Genomic DNA, 20700 nt, shown 5'->3' with positions numbered 1-20700 from the left:
GATGGAGATTCGGGATCGTGGATGGGGAATGCGGGATTCTGGATGGGGAGCCAAGATTCTAGATGAGGATGCTGGATTTTGGGTGGGGATCCGAGATTCTGGGTGTGGATTTGGAATCTGGATGTGGGATTCGGGATGCGGCCGGGCCGTATGAGCTCCCCGCTCTTCCATCCATCCGTCTCCATCAGCTCGGGAATCCAGGACTCAGGTCCAGGACGCAGCTCCCTGCCCGTCCCCGCAGCGCTCCCATTCCCGCTTCCCCTCTCCCGCAGCGGGATGAGATTCCCACTCCCTGTCCCTCATTCCCGCCCCAACCTCAAATTCCCGACAGGGAAGGGGGGCAGGATGGGACCCCCACCCCTCTCAGGACCCTGCCCAGCGGCAGAGGGGGCTGGGAACCTCAAAATCCCCCAAAAAAGCTGACGGCAGGCGTGGATCCAATGGTTTAATGTGTCCCTGGACACCGCCAGCCCCACGGGCCGGGGCACGGGCGGTGCCGTGCGGGTCCATCCCGGTGCTGGGGCCCGCGGTTTCCCCTCCGTGCCCCTCCCGGGCCGCGGGCGCGTGGCAGCTGGTGTCCCCCGCTGTCCCCCGCTGTCCCCGCTGCCTCAGGAGCACTTGAGGTTGGAGAGGTTGCAGGAGGTGCCGGGGGGGCAGCTGCAGCGCTTCCCGATGCGCGCCCCGCGCCGCACCGCGCACGACTGCCAGGGCTCGCACTGCGGAGCGGCACCGTCAGCCCCGGCGCCGGACCCCCCTCAAAGGAGGGTTTGGGGTCCCCCAGGGCCGCCCCCCAGCCCCGCCGTACCCAGGGCACCCAGCTCAGCCTCTTCTCCAGCGCCGGCGGCTCCCGCGTCCCCAGCTCGTCCAGCACCTCCTGGAGCGCCTCCGCCTGCCACGGACAGCAGCGGGGCACCCCGAAATCCCGGGACACCCAGGGACTCCAGAAGGGCACCCCGAAATCCCGGGACACCCAGGGCTCCGGATCCGTGTCACCCCCAATTCCCGGGACACGCAGGGGCTCTGGATCTGTGTCACCCCGTGTCCCCCCGGCTCCTGTCCCCTCCCTAGCCCGTGCCTGGCTCATCCCGGCCGGGAATCGGGGCTGGGACAGGACCGGGGGGAGTTCAGGGTCTGTCCTTGGGGTGCGGCCCCACGTCCCCCCCTCCGGTCCCCACCCCCCTCCCCGCAGCTGAGCCGGAGCTCAGGATGGGCTGGGGAAGGAAAAAACAACCAAAATTCCCCAGAGCAGCGATCCCCGCGTGCTGCGGGATGTCCCCGGAACCTCCCGAGGCACAAAACCGGCGCGGGGGTCTCGGCCGCCCCCTCCCCAATTTCCCCCGGTCCCCCCAAACCGGGCTGGGGGGAGCAGGAACGCCCCGAAACGCCCCAAACCCTCACTGGGGGGTGCTGGGGACCCCCTGCCCCACTCCCCCAGCCCCTCACCAGCTCCGTCTCCTCCCGGCCGTGCCCGGGCAGGCTCAGCGCGGGCCCGAGCTCCGGTACCGGTTCGGGCGTGCCGAGCAGGATGAGGCCGGAGCCCAGCAGGCAGAGCAGGCACAGCCGAGCGTTCTCCATGTTCTCCATCCCCTGGATGCTCCGAGATGTGCCACGCTCGGTTTTATACCCCCCCTGGACACCCCCAAACACCCGGTGACGCACACGGCGCGCCTGTGTCCCCCCAAAGCCCCGCACCGTCACCGGGCTGAAGGGGAGACACAGCATCCCTGGGGACACAGGGGCCACCAGCCAGCGGCCAGGGACGGACGTCAGCGCCGGGTCCAGGCGGGGACCCCCCGGTGACCCCCCCGGGCCGCAGCCGCTGCCAATTCCGTGAGCAAACAAACCCCGGGCTCAGCACCGGACACCGCACAGCCGGGGGGGCACGAACGGGGAAGGTGGGGACAGACAGGGGGACAGACGGGGGGGGGACAGAGAGGAAATACAGACAGATGGACAGACAGGGAATACAGACAGGGGACAGACAGGGGACGGAAAGGAGGACAGACAGAGGGACAGACGAGGGATGGAAAGGGGAACATACAGGGGACAGCCGGGGGGACAGACAGGAGACGGAAAGGGGACAGACGGGCGGACAGAAGGGGGGACAGACAGGGGACAGAGAGGAAATACAGACAGATAGACAAGGAATAAACACAGGGACAGCCGTGGGGACAGACAGGGGACCGATAGGGAATACAGACAGGGGGACAGACAGGGGGACACAACGGCGCTACCGCGGTGTTGTCCCACAGCCCGTCCGGGCTCTCCAGCATCCCCAGCGGGGCTCTCCGGTCCCGTTCCATCCCTGTCTGGTCCCTCTATGTCCCTCCGATCCCCAGGGGTCCCCAAAACCCACAGGATCCCCACAGACACCCGGGACGGGGGGGCACCGCCGGACACCGGCAGGACCGGAGCGTGGGGAACCCCGACCCGATCGCCGCTCCGGTCTAGCGCAACCCCCGCAGTCCCGGTCCGGCCGCCCCCAGCCCAGTCCGGTCCCGGTTTGGCGGCTTCTAGACCCGGTCCGGTAGCCCCTCTCAATTTCGTCTCCCCCCACTCGGTCCGGTTGCCCCCAGCCCAGGTTGGTGCCGGTTTGGTGACTCCCAGCCCTCGACCCCCTTCCAGCCCAGGTCCCGGTCCCGGTCCCGGTCCCGGTTTGGCGGCACCGCGCCCCGCCCACACCCTGCGACCCCGCCCACTCGTTGTCGCAAAGCCTTCTGGGTAATGTAGTCTCCGTTTAATGGCGCGGGAAAGGCGGGGCGCTGCAGGCCTACACTTCCTAGAAGGCTTTGCGGGCGAGGCCACAGAGAGGACAGCGACAGCGCCGCCTGGCGGCTCGGAGGAGGCGGAGCGGGCCATGGCTGCGATGGGGCACGGGGGGCACGGGGGGCACCGGGAGGGGACAGGGAACAGCGGCGACGCGCACGGAGCTCCAGCACCGCCGTGGTCAGGGGGATTCTTGGGAAATACGGCTCAGGACGCGGCTGAGGGAAACTGAAGCACGGCGTGGGCGCCTCCCGCGACCCCCCGGGGGTTCACGGACCGGTCCGGCCCTGCAGCTGCGGCATCGGGGGCCAAAGTGAGGCGACCTCGGTGTGCCCAAGCCCCGGGACAGCGGCAGCGCGTCCCTGGTGTGTCCCCGGCGTCCCCGGTGTGTCCCCGGCAGGTGGCGGCCGCCGCCCGCGCGGCTCGGCGCTCCCCGCGTGTCCCGGGTTCCCCCGGCTCTGAGCGCACCGACCCCTCCCGCCCCCGCCTGCAGGTCCCGGTGCACGGACCGACCGCCCCCGCGGCCCAGTGCGTGAATTGCCGCCCCCCCGGTGCAGCCCCCGCTCCACCAACAGACGCCCGGTGCAGCCGCCGGTGCACGGACCGTTCCGCGGCCCACGGACCGACCCCCGCCGTGCAGACCCCTGTGCACGAACCGGCCCCTGCAAAAGCCCCCGGTGTCAGGGGCCGACCCGTGCACCGATCGACCCCCGGAGAGACCGCCGGTGCAAGAACCGACCCTCGGAGCAGTCCCCGGTCCCAGGGACCGACCCCCCTGTGCAGCCCCCTGTCCCACAGACAGATTCCCGGAGCAACCCCCGGCGCACGGAACGACCCCCGGTGCAGCCCCCGGTGCACGGAGCGACCCCCGGTGCAGCCCCCGGTCCCAGAGATCACCCTCCGGTGCACGGAGCGACACCCTGTGCAACCCCTGGTGCAAGAAACGAACCCCGGACCGACCCCCAGTGCACGGAGCGACCCCTCTGTGCAGCCAGCCCCCTGTCCCACCGACCGACCCCCGGTGCACCGGCTGACCCTCGGAGCGACCCCCGGTGCAGCCACCGGTGCACGGAGCGACCCTTCTGTGCAGCCCCCTGTCCCACCGACCGACCCCCGGTGCAGCCCCCGGTGCAAGGAGCGACCCCCGGAGCGGGTCCCGGTCCCCCGGACCGACCCCGAGCCCGGTTCCCCCCCGGTTCCCCCCGGTTTCTCCCCGGTCCCGCCGGTCCCACGCCCGTGCCCGCGGGGGGGGCGCAGTTTCAGGGCGGGGGTTTCCCCCGCGCTCTTCTCCCCCCGCGTTTCACCCCCACGTGGGTCCCACCGGCGGCGCCCAATCAGCGCCGCGCCCGTGGGCGGCTCCGCGTGGCACCAGCCAATGGGCGAGGCGGGGGCGCCGCGCGAGACCCCGCCCCTCGGAGGAAGGCTATAAAATGAAGCGCAGGGCGCGGCCGGGGCTCAGAGCGATCGCGCTGGAGCGGTGGCAGGAGCGGAGCGGAACCGGGGATCGCGATAGCGCCGCGATATCTCCGCGATATCCCCGCTATAGCCGCGCTCGGGATTATTGCTCTTGGAGTTTGCCTTCTTTTTCTGCGGATTACGATTGCACCATGACCCTGGAGGAGCTGGTGCCTTGCGATAGCAGCAAGTAAGTGGCGGGCGGCTCGGGGCGTTCGGCGGGGGGATCTGTGCTTGTCGCTGTCGCCGCTCACCGGCTTTGCCGTTCCTCCCGACAGGATGCAGGCGGTGAGCGAGGCGGTGGAGCGGGTGCTGGTGGCGGCGCAGCGACAGGACCGCCTCACCGTGGGGGTCTACGAGTCGGCCAAGCTGATGAATGTGTGAGTATCGCGATATGGCTTTGTCGGGGGCTCTGTCGGGGGGGGTCTGGCTCGCGTGGCGGAGTTCATCCCGGCCCGCTTAGCGCAGGGCTGGAGCGTTTCACGCGGTGGTGGTGACCAGGCGGAATTTGGGGGGGTCTGTCGCCCATTTATATCGCGACAGGGAGGTGACAGCTCCGCGGGAGGGAGTTCCACCATCCCGAGCTGTCCCGGTCGCCCCTAACCCGACCCGCCTCGCCCCCGCAGGGACCCGGACAGCGTGGTGCTGTGTGTGCTGGCCACCGACGAGGAGGACGAAGGTGACATCGCCCTGCAGATCCACTTCACGCTCATCCAGGCGTTCTGCTGCGACAACGACATCCACATCCTGCGCGTGTCGGGCATGCAGCGCCTCGCTGCCATCCTGGGCGAGCCCGAGGCGGACTCCGAGCCCCGCGACCTGCACTGCCTGCTCGTCACGGTGAGCACGGAGGTGACGCGCCGGTGGCCCCGTGACACCGCCAGGGGCCGGGGAGGGTGACGGGGCGGCTCGGGGACACGTGTCGGGGCGCTGGTGGCATTAACCTCGTGCTCCTGCTCCCGCAGAACCCGCACACGGACGCCTGGAAGAGCCAGGGGCTGGCGGAGGTGGCGAGTTACTGCGCCGAGAGTCGCGACAGGAACCAGTGGGTGCCGTTCGTGTGTCTGCAGGAGCGCTGAGCCCTTCCCGGCCCCTTCCCGGCCTGGACTGGAAGGATTAAAACCCTTAAAAAAAAAAACTAAACAGCAGGAAAAAAACAAAAAAAGAAGGAGAAACAGCCAGTTCCAACCCACAACGCCCCAAAACCCACCGATTTTATTTTTCTTTTGAACCGGAGAGGAGGAAGGGAGAGCGCGGCGGCTGCGGTGGGAATGGAGGGAGCCGGGCCGAGCCCGGCGGGGGACACTGGACACTGGCCGGAGCCGGATGGACACTGGACACTGGCCGGAGCCGCCGGCCGAGGAGTCGTGCTGGAGCTGGGCAGCCCCGGGCGGGCGCTGCGGAGCGCGGGGGTGACCCCGGAGCTGGAAACTGTCGCGATTTGGCAGCTGGGACCCGATGGAGGCGAGGACTGCAGAAAGCTGGATTTTTGATTTTTTTAATTTTTTTTTTTTTTTGGTGCAAAAACTGCTTTTTCCTAAGGAATTATGGACATCTGCACGGATGGACCTGCACCCTCCGGGTGCTGCTTTTGCACTTGGAGACCCTGAGCTGAACCTTTTCCAGAGTTTATTCTTCTACCGAGCGAGGAATTAAATTTATTTGCAATAAAATGTCTGACGTTACTGTGTTTGCTCTTCCCTGTGCTCTGCTGGAGCCGTTCCCAAGGGAGCGGGGAGCGGGATCGGCGCTTCCTGGGTGGGTTTTGGGGTGGGCTCCACCTCCCCTGGGAGGGCTCTGCACGCTGGGGGGGCCTTTTATAGGGCCGGGCGGTTCCCACCCGTGTGTGGCCTCGCTGCTGCTGCTGGAGGAGAAATTCCCACTCCACCCTACTCTGAAAAAGGGTTTTTCCAAGAAAAACACGCACGGGGTGCCCTGAGCTCTGTGGGAAACTGAGGCACGGCCGCCCCCGGGCTCGGGGCTGGAGCCTCCCCCACCCGCGCAGAAACCGCGGCTGCCGTGGGAACCGGGCCGGGGGAGGCCCGCGGGGCTGGGGGGAGCCCCCACGCCCCCAGCCCGGGGGGGGAATTCCCTCTGTCCCCCGGGGGTGGGGACAAGGACAACCCCGAGGGCTCCGGGGAAAGCGAGGCCGCTGGGGTCAGGGGTGGGGTCCCCCCTTTGTGGGCAATGGGGACCCCCGGGGGCTCCCCGGGATCCTTCCCGGACCCCGCTCCGGTGCATCCCGGAGCAGGAGCTCACCTGAGCTCGCCCTGTCCCCGTCACACGCGCGGTGTCACCCGGGCTGGCCCCGGCGGGCCGGGAGCGCTGCCAGCCCCGGCCCGGAGCCAGGCAGATCCTGCCCGGCTGGGACACGGCGTTCGGCTGGGCAGGGACACAGCGACCGGCCAGCCCCGGCTTGGGGACACGGTGGCCGTCCCAGAGTGTCGCGTGGCCTGAGGACGTGCCCTGTGCCCTCCTTTGGGGTTTTGATTGCGGGGGAAACTGAGGCACGGAGCGAGCGCGGCGTGTGACAGCCCCGGCAGCGCCAGGACACGGCGGGGACAAGGGACAAGGTGGTGACAACACCCTCTGGGTGGCCCAAACTGCGACATCCCCCCCTCCCAGGTCCCCCAGCTGTGGGGGTCTCAGCTCGGGGTGGGGGTGGACGATGGGGTCGCGCTGTTCCCGGGGAAAATCCCAAAGGGAAAGGGCCCGAGGGCGGCGGAGGCCGCCCAAACTCGTTTCACTGATGAGGCGGCGGGGTCACGAGGCCATTCCTGTCGCCGCTGTCACCGCGGCTGTGCCACTCGTGTGACCGGTGTGTCAGGCCGTGTCACGGGGGTGGGAGCGGTGAGAGACCCCCCCCCAGACCCCCCAAAATCCTCAGGACACCCCCGGAGCCCACCCAGCCACCGGGACCACCCGCATCGACAGCGCGGGGTAATTAAACCCTGAGCGATAATTAGCGAATTAATAATTAATTAGGAGGTCGCAGCCAGCCCTGGGGGTGCAGGATGGGTGTTGGGCACCCCCCCAAAAGCTGACACGGGGGGGGGGGGGGTTTGGTTTTTGGGGGGTGCCGGTGACACGGGGGGTGCAGATGTCACCCCCGGAGTGCCCGCGGGGGTGGCACCGCAGCCGCTGCGTCACCGCCAGGGGGGTGGGAGGTCCCGAGGGGTGACACGGGGGTGGTTTGGGCTCGGGGGGGCACCGAGCCCCTTCCTGGCTCTGGGGCGGCCGCAGCCAGACAGGGCAGGGCCGGAGCCGCGCCGGAGCCGCTCATTTATGAGTCTGGCCTGGGTGGCTCCGGCGGCTCCTGGCCCCGGGCTCCGTCTCCACCCTGGCAGCGACATCGGGGACAAAAAACCGGGGGGGCACCGCCCACCCCAACCCCCCCCGGGGCAGCTCGGTTCACCCCGATACCCCCAACCTCTACAAACTGGGGGAAACTGAGGCACGGAGCTGCCTCCCCTCCCCCGCCGGTGACGCCCGGAGCGGGACGTGCGTCCGTGATGTCACCGTGGTGGCACCATTGCGTCACGGGTGTCCCCGTGTCCCCCGCGTGGGGACACGGTGCGATCCTCCACGGAGTCCCTGCGGTCCGGGGATGACCCCGAGGGGGTCCCCGCGCTGTCCCCGCTCCGGTGGCACCGAGGGGACCCGCGGCTGTCCCTGGGCCACCCCTGCTGCCGTCCCGGTGGCCGCGGCTCCGGGGGTAAGGAGTTAATTAGGGCGGCAGGGAGTTAATTAGAGCGGCAGCCAGGCTAAAAATAGCCCGGCGGAGGAGGGAGGGTTATTTTTAGCCGCTCCCAGCCCGGTGCCACCCGGCCGGTGTCGCTTTGGCGCTGGCACCGCCACCCGCTGCCACCTCCGGCGCTTGGCAGCGAATTCCCGGCGGAGGAGCCGCTCCCGGTGTCCCGGGGCTTGGAAGGGAATCGGGGGGAATTCGGGATTCCGTGGCAGGGACCTGGCTGGGGGACAGTGACACGGGACCTGCTGCCATCCCACTGCTTGTCCCCCTGTCCATCCCGCCCTTCCCAGCGGCGTTTTTGGAGCAGCCGCTGAAAAAATCCCAACAATTCCCGGCCCGCGGCTGCAGCGGGAGCGGCGCATTCCAAGGACTCGCTCCCGGCCTGGATCCCGCTGAGCTTCCAGCCGGGCCGGGATCGCTTTTCCCGGGAAAAAAAAAAAAAAAAAAAAAAAAAAGGGAAGGAATGCAGCGCTGGGTTTGGTTTTCCCCATAGGATGGGATGGGATGGCTCCGGAGATTCCGGGAAAATGGAGATTCCCAAGAGCTCCCGTGGAGGAGCCACCAGGGATGGGGAGAACAGGGGTGGGAAAAGGGAATCCCTGAGAGCTGGGGGATTCCCCAGGGGGGAATTTCTGAGCTGAGATCCTCGAGGGGCTGCAATCCCTGGGAATCGATGTTCCCAATCCCAGCTGAGCATCCAGGAGATGGGAAAGGGGAATACCCAAGAGTGGAGGGATTCCCAAGGTGGATTTCTGAGGAGCTGAGACCCTTGAGGGGCTGCAATTCCTGGGAATTGGCATTCCCAATCCCGATGGGAGCTCCAGGAGGTGGGAAAGGGGAATCCTGGGGAGAGAAAGGATTCCCAAGGATTTGGGATTTCTGAGCTGAGACCCTTGAGGGGCTGCAATTCCTTGGAATCAACATTCCTGATCCCAGCTGAGCATCCAGGAGGTGGAAAAGGGGAATCCCTGAGAGCTGGGGGATTCTCAAGGGTGGAATTTTGAGGAGCTGAGACCCTTGAGGGGCTGCAATTCCTGGGAATCGATGTTCCCAATCCCGACGGGAGCTCCAGGGGGTGGGAAAGGGGATCCCCGAGGGTGGAAAAGGGCACAGGGGATTCCCGAGGGAGGATCCGGAATTGCCGGCTCAGCACAGGCAGGCAGAGGAAATTGGCAAAATGCAAAGTGAGCCTTTTTTATTGTGTTATCCATTCACTTGGGAACAACGATTCCACAAATATTAAACACGGTGCGAGGGGAGGGGGGGTCGGGGCTATGGCACACGAGAAAGGGCAAAAATCAACAAAACAAACCCAAAAAAAACCGGGAATTGCAGACGGATGAGGAGCCTACGGCACAGACACCGACCACTTCCTAAGGACAGTCCGGAAAAAACCTGGATTGGCGTTTGGCAACGAGATCAGAGTTTGGCAAATAATAATAATAATATTAATAATAATAATAATAATAATTAATGATCGTTTGAATGATAGACCAGAGAGAAGGAGAAAACGAGGAGAGCCAAGGATCCCGTGTGGGCTCGGAGTAAAGGAATTATTGGGATTTTGTTAAATAAAGGTGGATTTTTAAGGATTTTAGGGGGGAAAATAAAAAGGGGCATTTGGGAGATCCAGAGGCTCCGGGGTGTCCCGGCTCCATCCCCCGGGACAGGGAGGGGAGGGTGAGGCAAAGGGAGGAAAACTGGAACAGGAGCAATGTTTCCCTGGCCCTTTTATTCCCAGATTTCTATTTTTGGCACTGGCTTCACCACATCCCATAAAGAAAGGCCGGACAGATCTGGGCATGTGGTTAAATCCCAAAAAAAAAGGCTTTTGTGGAGCTGGGCTCCAGCTCCTCCTGCTCCCCCTTCCAGCACTTAAAAAGTTCTGAAAAGTCTTTTTTTGTGTGTTTTTTCCCCCTCCTTTTTCCCCCTTTTTTTTTTTTTTTGGTGTGTGTGTGGTTCTTTCCTCCTTTTTCCTTTTTTTTTTTCTTTTAATTTTTTTTTTTAAATAAATTGATTTGGCAAATGCACTGAACAAAGTACAAGCAACTACTGGGAATCTGCACTTCTATTTCTGCCATACAAAAACACCCATGGCGTGAGCACGGATTTACTCGGACAAGGAGAAAATTCCGGGAAACAAAAGAAAAAAAAAGGAAAAAAAAAAAAGGTGGGGGAAAAAAAAAAAAAAGAAAAAGAAAAAATTAAGGAATTTTTTTCCCAACAAAAATGAGTCATCCATGGAGACACCAGCACCTGCCAGCAGCTCCCACCCCCAGCTCCTGGTGGGACCCTTGGCATTCAGGGATCCCATGGGAGATGCTCCATGGCCTTTCTCCTGGCTCCCTGCCCCTTTCCCCTTCTCCCTGCCCCTTTTTCCTGGCTCCTTTTCCCTTCTCCCAAACCCTTTTCCCTTCTCCCAACCCCTTTTTCCCTTTTCCAAACCTCTTCTCCCATCCCTTTTCCTTCTCCCATCCCTCTTCCCTTCTCCCAACCTCTTTTCCCTTTTCCCAACCCCTTTTCCCTGCTCCTTGCTCCTTTTCCTGGCTTCTTTTCCCTTCTCCCATCCGTTCTCCCTTTTCCCATCTCCCGTTTCCCTTTTCCCTTTTGCTTTTTCCCTTTTCCCTTTTCCTATCTCCCATTTCCCTTTTCCTATCTCCCATTTCCCTTTTCCCATTTCCCATTTCCCATCTCCCATTTCCCTTTTCCCTTTTCCCGGCTCCAGCGTGGCTTTGGCTCGGGCAGGACCCCGGGATGGGGGAGGCAGAGCAACCCCAAAGCACCCAGACCCCAAAGTCTGACCCAGCATCCCTTGGGATTCCCATCCCACAGGATTCTCCCGGGATGGGGGGGTTGGAGCCCCTGAGGAGGAGGAGGAGGAGGAGGAGGAAGAATTCCCGGCTCCAGCCCCGGCTCCAAGGATAGCACCAAGCTCTGGTCTCGAACACAGAGGAAGAATCAGATCTGGAGTAGAAAAATAAGGCTGGAACTGTCCGAGAGATTAAGGACAAGAGGGAATTCCCTCCTGGAGGAGGAATCCCGGGCTGGACTCGGGAGTGGCCGCGGGATTCCCGGCGGGCGGAGCTTGGAGCGGGATGGGCTTTGGGATTGGGGATCAAACCCTCCAGAAAAGGCTTTGCTGGGGCTGAAGGACAGGGAGGGAAATTATTGGGAAATGATCCCGTTTTCCCTGCTCTGCTCCCCCCCAAGGGATGGGGGGACATTCCCGAGCCCTGGAATTCCGGGACACAGCGGGGAGCATTCCCAGGAAAAGCCGCACAGCTTCAGGGTTCAAAACGTGGCATTTCCCCGGCTTTGCTGCAAAGGCAAACGACGGAAAACAAGGAACAGCGACATTCCTGCAGGCGGGGAGGGGACACGGAGCGGCCCCGCCCGGCCCGGCCCCCCTGGGAATTCCATCGGCCTCTGGAAAAGGGCTGGAGCAGCTCCCGGTGCCCGGCAGCACCAGCGGGAATCCAGGGAATTGCAAACTCCTTTCCCATGGGAATTGCTCCCTGTCCCGTGATGGGATCCCTGGCATTCCTAACCCCATCCCTGGCATTCCTAACCCAATCCAAAGCTTTGTAGGGGAATGGGGAAACTCCTAGGATTTCACATCAGCTGTGGTTGGGTTGTTTTTACCCCTTCTCTTCCCAAAAAACCTGGGAATCCTGGCTCAGGATAACTGGGAATGGCTTCTGCCTACGGTGGTTTTGGGAAATCTTTTCCAGCCTCATGGATTCTGGGATTCTGGGATTCTGGGAATGTCTCCCAGGAGCTGCTGAGCCCCAGGATGGGCCCTGGGGACATGGACTGGGCTCAGACACTGCCCCCCAAATCCTGGGATTTGTCCCTTTTCCACAGATCCAGTGGCCACTCCACGGAATTCCTGGAGCTCTCCTGAGCATCCACCCAAGGGCTCCATGGAAGCTTTTCCTGCTCCCCCTTTTCCTGCTCCCCTTTTCCAGACCCCCTTCTCCTGCTCCCCTTTTCCTGCTCCCCTTTTCCAGATCCCCTTTTCCTGCTCCCCTTTTCCTGTTCCCCTTTTCCTGCTCCCCTTTTCCTGTTCCCCTTTTCCTGTTCCCCTTTCCCTGCTCTCCCCTCCATGCTGGCTCATCCCCGTGAGATCCAAGCGCTCCCAGTTCCATCCCAGTGCCAGATTCCCAAGGGATGGGAACAGAACTGATCCTTCCACTCCCCCTCCCCACCTGCCCCAACCTTCCCTGGACAATTCCCAGGCCCTGGATTTAGTGGGAAGAATTCCAGTGTGGAAAAGGGAGATGGGAAACGCTGGGAATTTGCTGATTCGGGTTGAAACTCCCCCAAAAGTTGATTTTTCCAAGATTCTGGATGCACCAGGAAGCTCCTTCCCTTCCCTCCCTCCCTCCCTGAATTTGGGGACAGCACAAGGACCCCCCAAAGATCCCGACTCCCCCATCCCTGGGGCTCCCTAAAATTCCTCCTGGGATCTCTCCCAGCTGGGAATTCCCTTGCAGCAGGGCCATCCCTGGATCCCAGCAGAGCTGTGGGATGCAGGGAAAAGCCTCCCCAGCCTCCCTTTGGCCATTCCCAGCAGGGATTTTTCCAGCTGGATTTGGGGAATTTGGGGTTTTTTTCTTGGTTTTTTTTTTTTTTTTTTCTTTTTGTACTGATTTTTTACAAAATGGTTCAAACCTCACCCCTTCTCCAGAAGAAATTCCTGCTGATTGGGCTCTGATTGGATCCAGGTCCAGCTCTCACATCCCACTGGGAATGACCCCCCCACCTCCTCCTCCTCCACCCCTTTCCCAAATTCAAATATCCCAATAAAAAATCCCCCCCACCACCACTTTCCTTTCCTCCCTCAACCCCGGGTAAATTTTAAAATCCTGATTCTAATTATTAATCCCACTTTCCTTCCCAGGAAGCAGCCACCCCTTCCCTAAAAACCCCCACTTCCAAATTTACTTTTTTTTGGGTGGTTTTTTTTGGGTATTTTTGTTTTTGTTTTTCTCTGGGGTTTTTTGTTTGTTTGTTTTTCTTGGATTTGTTTGTTTGTTTGTTTTTCTCAGGAATTGTTAAGTTCTGTTTGAAGCCAGCGTTGAGTTTTTACCCCTGGGTGCAGGTGGAGCTGTGGAGGAGCCTGGATCCAGAGGCTGGATGGGGATTTCCTTCCAGAAGGATCCACAGCTATAGGATGATACAGGGCTTTTTGTCCTTAAAGGGATTCTCAGAAGCAGGAACTCCCACCAGGAGAGGATCATTCCGAGCATGCTGCTCACAGTAATTCATCAGCTCCGAGGATGCTTTGGAGACCTGGATTTTGGGGATTAAAAACAAAAAAAAGCAGGAATTGGGGGGATAATTGCAGGAATTTGGGGGATAATCCCATCTCAGAGTCACCAGCACTTCCAGGATTTTTGGGGGTTCGACATCCAGCTTTTCCCAACAGAAATTTTGGGGAGATGAGGAGAAAAATGGGAATTTTGGAGGGGGAAAATCAGAGTTAACAGTGAGGAGTGTGGGGAAATGCCCCAGCTGGGAGATTTAAATGGAATATTCCATCTGTGTTTTTCAGGGATTTGGGATGAGCTTTGAAGACCTGGATATTGGAGGAAAAAATCAGGAATTTATGGGAATATTCTCAGCTCAGAGTCACCAGCGCTTGCAGGATTTTTGGGGATTTACATCCAGCTTTTCCCTTAAGGATTTCAAAGGGATATTATGGTAGCTGTGTTTTTCAGGGGTTTGGGATGAAAAAGTGAAGGAAAAGATTCCCTGAGTGCAGCCTCTTGTGAAGGTTTGGAAAACTTTAGGATCCATAGTTTAAGGCACTGCTTGGTTTAGCTCCAAGCTGTTTTTTGGGAAGGGAGAGCTTGGAGGGATCCGAGGAGGCTCCAGATCCCCAGGGAGCTGCTGGAGGCTCAGGAGATTTCCCTTTTTTTGTTTAATTTCAATTTCCTTAATGACACAGGGCAGAGATGGAGCCACATCTGGAGGTTCCTCTTTCCCTCCAGGCCTCACCCAGCCTGGCCTTGGGCACTTCCAGGGATCCAGGGGCAGCCAGAGCTGCTCTGTGCCATGGAGAGAATTCCTTCTGTCCACCAACCCTAAAATTCCCCTCTTTCCATCCGAACCCGTTTGTCCTTGACACCAAATCCCGATGGAGGGACCCTCTCTGGCTTCCTTGGAGGGAATCCTGGAATGCTGGGGGAAACCCAGGATCTCTTCCCACTCCCATTGGAATTAGGAGTCTTTTTGAGCCAGGTCTCATAAGCTCTTGGAGATCTATTTCACACCCAAGATAGCTCAGCTACCTTAGAAGGCTTAAAATCAGCAAGATGGCTTTAGTGGCAGTGTTGGAAACAAAAAGGTTTTAATAAAAGGCAAAATAACAAATTCTTTAGAGAGAAAAACTAATCTAGGTGCAAGAAGCCCTCTTCACAAAACCACTTCACAAAAGCCATTGGTTTCTTTGTTCTCTTCTTTTTCTAGTAAATTGCCCAAGCCAGGCTCTTTAACTCCTGTCCAATTAGCTATCCTTAATGAGGTGAAGTCCTCCAAGTCCTACCAGATGCCTTTTCACCTCATTAAGGAGAGAAACTTTTAGCTTATTTCCTTTCTAAGGGGACAAAGAATCATTTTGTCACTTTGTCAACAAAGACAAAGAGCACAATCCTATAACAAAGAGCAGGTTCCTATAACAAAGAGCAGGTTCCTATAACAAAAAGCACAATCCTATAACAAAGAGCAGGTTCCTATAACAAAGAGCACAATCCTATAACAAAGAGCACGTTTCCACTCCCATCCTCACCTTGATCCTCTCGATCCCGGCCTCGATGCGGAGCTGCTCCACGAGCTTCCGGGCCTGAGCTATGTTGTTAGTCGTGGACATTCTCTGCCATCGGCTCCGGGCCCCAGCACAGCAGAATCCTGCAGGGAACACGGGCACAGAGGGGCTGGAGCAGGGTGAGGAGCTGCCCTGGCTTTGTGCTCCATCCCACGATCGTGGATGGGTGGCAAGGGAGGTTAAAGTTCATCCCATCCCATCCTACACCCACGGCCACCCCGGGACCGATCCCATGCGCAAAGGGAGCTCTGGTGGCCCCGCTGATGCCTCCTGACGTTGTTTCAAGTTCCCCTTTCCCTGAAGGAGCCCTCAGGATCCCCTTTCCAGGGAGTTCCGTTAAAAGCTCTGCTGAGCAGACGGAAAAATCCTCCTGGTTCTGTGGGAGGGAAGCTCTGCCCCAGCACAGCCCCGGGCTGGGCACCAAGGGGGGCTCTGGGGGGCTCCTGGAGCCCTCTGGAGCAGCCCTGGTGGCTTTGGTGTCCCTGGCACCTGGGCAGGTGACACCTGCACGTGGGTCACATCCAACCTGCACATGGGGGTGTGTCCATGGGACCATCTCTGAACTTCCCATGGGATTTGTGTCCAACCTTCCCATGGGATTTGTGTCCAACCTTCCCATGGGATTTGTGTCCAACCTGCCCATGGGATTTGTGTCCCACCTGCCCATGGGATTTGTGTCCAACTTTCCTATGGGATTTGTGTCCAACTTTCCTATGGGATTTACATCCCCCTGTCCATGGGATTTGTGTCCCACCTGCCCATGAGATTCATGTCCAACCTTCCCATAGGATTTATGTCCAACCTGCCCATGGGATTTGTGTCCAACCTGCCCATGGAATTTACATCCCACCTGCCCATGGGGCTGTGTCCCTACACCCCCACAATGCCTGAACCCCCTTCCTCTTGGTTCCACAGCAGGAACTGTGTGGTTTTTTTCCACAAGACCCAAACAATCCCCCCCTGTCCCGGGGGCAGCTCCAGCCACACCGAACCCCTTGGCCAGACACCACCCCGGGCCTGTCCCCTTCGTGCCACCCCTGTGGAGGTGTCACAGCCGCCACCTCCCGCCGCTGACTCAGCTCCCAGGGCACGGGGGGCAGCTCCCACCGCCCACCGGAGCCGGAGCCGATTCCAGGAGGGGAAGGAGCCAAAGCAAACACGGCCTCGGATCCCGCCGGCGCTCCCGGCCCCGCCAGCCGCCCACTGCAGCCCTTCCAGCCTTAATTAGAGGCTCCTCCAACCTTCTCCCCGAGCCTGGCAGCTTCAAAGCCGAGCGTTCCCGGCGGGATCGGGGGTGGGAGCGCCCGTCCCATCCCAAATCCTCGCTGTCTCGCCTGTGTTTAGACGTTTGGGGAGTTTATTCCAGACCACAAGGGCACTCTCAGGGATTATTTTGCTTGGCAGTGTTCTCAGCTCCTCAATCCCTGAGCAGCACTCGGGAATGGAGCAGGGAGGGGGGGAAGCGAGCGGCGCTGCAGCCCCGCGTTCCCGGCTCCCCGAGGGAGGGAGGATTCCCTGAATTATCGAGGCTGTTTGGGAATCTCCGCCTCTCCCGTCCTGGAAGTTAAGTCAGGCCAGCACGGGGAAGCTGCCAGGGTGAAATCAGGTCCGGTTCTGTGGAAAAGGGGAGGAGGAAGGAGGCTGTTCCCTGGGGAAGGAGCTCCTGCTCTGGTTTGAGGCGCTCCAAAACAGCACAGCTGCAGCTCCCCAGCATCCCAGTGAATCCCAGTTTCCTTCTTCCCAGCAGGGCCTTTCCCCTCCCAAGAGCAGAGAGAAGTGCAGTTGGTGCTGTCCCACAGGGGGGATCTGAACCCCTCCCAATCTCAGGCTCTGCAATGGGATTAGGAGCAGGGAAAAGCTCCATGCCAAAGTCCAGCTCCTTCTAAACCCGTGCCATGACCTCCAGAGCCCTTCCTGCTGCAGAACTGCCAGAACAACGTTCACCTGGACAAGAGTTAGCAGGCAGCTGGGGGAAAAAAATGCAAGGAATTTGTGTTTCCAAGTGTTTGCAGCAGCACAGGATCACCTGCCTGTACTTTCTCAGCTTCCTGTTTACGGAGTGAGGCCGATGAATCAGCCCAGGGAGAGTTCAGAGAACTTCTGGGAGCTGTTCCCACCCCCATCCCTGTCCCTGCAGCATCCTGAGGATCCAAAGCCTGGGCAGTGCTGGATCCAAAACAAGGGCACTGCTGGATCCACAGCACTGTCATGGTTTTGGATCCAGCAGCGCCCTGGTTTGGGATCCAGCAGTGCCCTGGTTTGGGATCCAGCAGTGCCCAGATGTGGATCCAGCAGTGCCCAGATGTGGATCCAGCAGTGCCCTGGTTTTGGATCCAGCTCCATTGTCCCTTTGCCCATTTTTTAAGGAAATCGGTGTTTGGGAAAGGACTGGGATGTGACATCTGCAGGAAGCACAGGACAGCGGGGACACCAGGGTCTCCTGCACACCCTCCAGAAGTGAAGAAATGACCCCCACAGAGGCAGAATTCCTTCTGCCAGGGGGGCAAACCTCTGGAGCCTGGCCTGGTCCCACCTCCCGCTGCTGCTGGAGCCGGGCCAGCGCTGACTCCTGCCTTGCCTGGCTCTGCTCCGTGACTCAGCACCAGGCCTGAGTCACCCCCAGCCCTCCTCAGCACAAACAAATCTTCCTGAATTCTGCAGCAGCACTTCCCGGCTGCTCCCGGCAGCAGCGTTTGGGACAAGGCGATTTTCGGGAATGGCTCTGGTGGCGCTGTTCCTCACGCTGTGCCCTGGAGCTCTTCCAGCAGGGATGGAGTCACCGCGCCTCTCTCCGGGCTGCCCCTCCTGGATCTGGTGGATCCCAGCCCAGGGAACACTGACAGAAAGGTTTCCCAGCAGCACTGAAACCACGGGAAATCCATACAAATACAGGGAACGCAAGAGCGAGGGCAGGCAGGGATCATCCGGGGTGGCCCAAGGGCAAGGACACGGCTGGGAGGGAGGTTGGGAAATTCGGGATCCCGGAGTGCAGGTGAGAGGTTTGGGAATGACGCAAACACAGCTCAGGAGGGTCTGGCTGGGGCACAAATCCCCCTGGTTTAGGGAAAGCACTGAAGTCAGGAAAAAACCCTGGAATGATCAGGATTTGGTGTTTTAAACCGGTTTGGATATTCTGGACTAAAAGCAGGACTAAAAGCTCAGAGCCCCATTCTCAGCAGCTCGGTCTGACTCATGAACAGCCCCAAATCTCTCCTGGGCTCCATCCCTACATTTCCAAGCTCACACCGTCACAAATCCCAGGTTTTGTGCTCACATTCCCACCAGGGCTGGCGGGGAGCCGAGGCTGTGCCACCCTCCCGGTGTCGCGTCACGGCAGCACCGAGTGACGGCCGGAGCGGCCCCTCCGCGTCCCACGGCGCCGCTTTGTTCCCGAGCGCTCCCCTCCGTGCGCCCGGCAGGCTGACAAAGTCCCGATTTGGGCTGTTTTCTTGGGGAAAAAAAGCAGCGCAAACCCGCGCAGCTCCTGAGTCAGCCGCGCGCAGCAGCGGCGGGTGACAGAGCGGTGACAGAGCGGTGACAGAGCGGTGACAGCAGCGCTGGCTCTGCCGAGCCGTGACTCAGCAGCGGCTCCGTGCTGGAGGAGACGCCTCCTCCTCCTCTCCCATCACGGAGCTGGGCTGGCTCCGAGCAGCCTCTGCCCTTTTCATCCATTTATTTATTGATTTATTCATTGATTTATTCCCCGGCGGGATGGAGGAGGCGCGGATCCCCCCCTGTCCCCATCGCCGCCTTTTCCCCCGGCTCAGCCAAACCTTTCCCGGCCTTTCCCAACCGAAACGCGGCCCCGGGATCGCGGTCACGAGGGTGAAACCGGCCGGGAAGCCGGGCCTGTCCCGGCCTGACGGGCACCGGCCCTGGCACGGCTCCCGGGCAGCTCCAGCCCACGGTGCCACCTGCCCGTCCTGACGGCAGCGCGGAAAAATGCGCTGATCCCGAGCTGCGCCGGCAATTCCTGCCATTCCTCTCATAGCTGCGAGCTGCCACTCCTCCAAAGCCAGCGCCGGAGGGGCACTCACCCTGCCAGGACCCCACAGACCTCTCAGGACCGCACTCACCCTGCCAGGACCTCTCAGGACCGCACTCACCCTGCCAGGACCCCACAGACCTCTCAGGACCGCACTCACCCTGCCAGGACCCCACAGACCTCTCAGGACCGCACTCACCCTGCCAGGACCCCACAAACCTCTCAGGACCGCACTCACCCTGCCAGGACCCTCTCAGGACCGCACTCACCCTGCCAGGATCCCATTTGCCTCTCAGGACCGCACTCACCCTGCCAGGACCTCATTTACCTCTCAGGACCCTCTCTACCCTTCCAGGATCCCATTTGCCTCTCAGGACTGTGTTTACCCTTCCAGGACCCTATAAACCCCTCAGAATTGCATTTACCCTTCCAGGACCCATTGACCTCTCAGGACCGCATTTACCCTTCCAGGACCCCATAAACCTCTCAGGGCTGCATTCACCCTTCCAGGACCCCATAAACTCCTCATGGCTGCATTTACTCTTCCAGGATCCTATAAATGCCACAGGGCTGCACTGACCCTTCCAGAACCCCATAAACCCCACAGGGCCATATTCACCCTGCCAGAACCCCATTTACCTCTCAGGACTGCATTTACCCTTCCAGGAGACCCCGTTTACCTCTCAGGACCCTCTCTACCCTTCCAGGACCCCATAAACTCTGCATTCACCCTTCCAGGACTCTATAAACCCCTCAGGGCCACATTTACCCTCCCAGGACTGAAATTTTGCTGCTTTTGTCTTCCTCCCCCCCCACTCCCACCCCCAAAAAGTGTGGGATTGGTGCAGCCTCCTTCTCCCACGCTGGGGATGGGATTTGGGGATGGAGGATGCACCCCGTGAACTCAGCCTTAATTAAATCGTGTTTTTAATTAATTAAAGAGCAGCCTCACATCCATTACACGGAGCTGCAAAAAACCCCAAAGCCACCAGGATTGGGAATTTGGGGATGGAGCAGCCCGAGGGTCTCCAAACCCACCTTGTTTTGGGATTTAGGGATGGGGCAGCCCGAGGGTTCTGGGATTTAGGGATGGAGCAGCTCCATGGTTTGGGAATTCAGCAGCCTGAGCATCACCAAACCCACCAGGACTGGGAATTTGGGGATGGAGCTGCCCGAGGGTCTCGAAACCCTTCATGTTTTGGGATTTAGGGATGGAGAAGCCCCAGGGTCTCCAAACCCTCCATGTTTTGGGATTTAGGGATGGGGCACCTCCGTGTTTTGGGATTTAGGGACGGAGCAGCCCCAGGGTTTTGGGATCCGGGGATGCAGCAGCTCCCTCTGGCTGGAGCGGGGCCAGGAGCCGCCGCCACCTCCTTGGAGCGAGCCCGGAGCCAGGAAAAGCGGGGGGAGCCCGGCGGGGGAGCCGGGATCGCGATCCCAGAGCCGGTTCCTGCTTTTCGGGATGACCTCATGGGTTTTGGGAACAGAGCGCGGCTGTTGGGGCCGGCGCTCGCTCCTTGTCTGGGCAAGAACAAAGCCGGCTCCATTTTCCCTTCACACTTCCTGCAGCAGCAGCTCCGCGCCTCAATGAGCCATTGAATTTTTCCCTGACTGCAGCAAGTTTTTATTCCCTTTTTTTTTTCCCCTTTTTTTTTTCCCCTCCCTTCACCTCCTTTCAGACCTCAAGATTTCTGTGGCGTGGGACCAGAAGCCATCGCAGGGTGGGAAAACTCCCTGAAAACTTCCTAAAAACTCCCTAAAAACTCCTTAAAAACTCCCTGAAAACTCCTTAAAAACTCCCTAAAAACTCCTTAAAAACTCCTGGGCTCTGCACAGAAATGGATTTTCAGCCATTTCCATGTCCCACCAACAGCATGCACGGAACCTTGGAGCTGCTCCATCCCACCTCAATCC

General features: G+C 60.2%; 3 protein-coding genes across 3 annotated transcripts in view; 1 reads left to right on the top strand and 2 right to left on the bottom strand.

The window, feature by feature from the left end:
* Window positions 1-431: 431 nt before the first annotated feature.
* On the bottom strand, window positions 432-1738 carry LOC118696941 (cocaine- and amphetamine-regulated transcript protein-like). The gene is made up of 3 exons (XM_036399351.2): window positions 1444-1738; window positions 806-889; window positions 432-716 (listed from the first exon to the last, which is right to left on the bottom strand). Exons 1-3 carry the CDS (start codon window positions 1720-1722, stop codon window positions 609-611), a joined length of 471 nt encoding a protein of 156 aa, XP_036255244.1. The 5' UTR covers window positions 1723-1738; the 3' UTR covers window positions 432-608.
* A 2480-nt stretch (window positions 1739-4218) lies between these two features.
* On the top strand, window positions 4219-5906 carry GADD45B (growth arrest and DNA damage inducible beta). Its single transcript, XM_036399688.1, has 4 exons — window positions 4219-4411; window positions 4500-4601; window positions 4848-5061; window positions 5187-5906. Exons 1-4 carry the CDS (start codon window positions 4374-4376, stop codon window positions 5298-5300), a joined length of 468 nt encoding a protein of 155 aa, XP_036255581.1. The 5' UTR covers window positions 4219-4373; the 3' UTR covers window positions 5301-5906.
* A 6860-nt stretch (window positions 5907-12766) lies between these two features.
* The window catches only part of GNG7 (G protein subunit gamma 7), a 42880-nt gene continuing 34946 nt past the window's right edge, over window positions 12767-20700 (bottom strand). The window contains exons 4-5 of the mRNA XM_036399654.2: window positions 14766-14884; window positions 12767-13267 (exon numbers count right to left, since the gene is read on the bottom strand). Coding sequence (XP_036255547.1) covers window positions 13142-13267; window positions 14766-14846 — 207 coding nt within the window. The 5' untranslated portion in view covers window positions 14847-14884 and the 3' untranslated portion in view covers window positions 12767-13141. The remainder of the gene's footprint in view (window positions 13268-14765; window positions 14885-20700) is intronic.

The sequence above is a fragment of the Molothrus ater genome, chromosome 26 (genome assembly GCF_012460135.2).
Source record: "Molothrus ater isolate BHLD 08-10-18 breed brown headed cowbird chromosome 26, BPBGC_Mater_1.1, whole genome shotgun sequence".
In the NCBI taxonomy this organism is placed as follows: domain Eukaryota; kingdom Metazoa; phylum Chordata; class Aves; order Passeriformes; family Icteridae; genus Molothrus; species Molothrus ater.
This window is presented reverse-complemented; position numbering and strand designations above follow the sequence as displayed.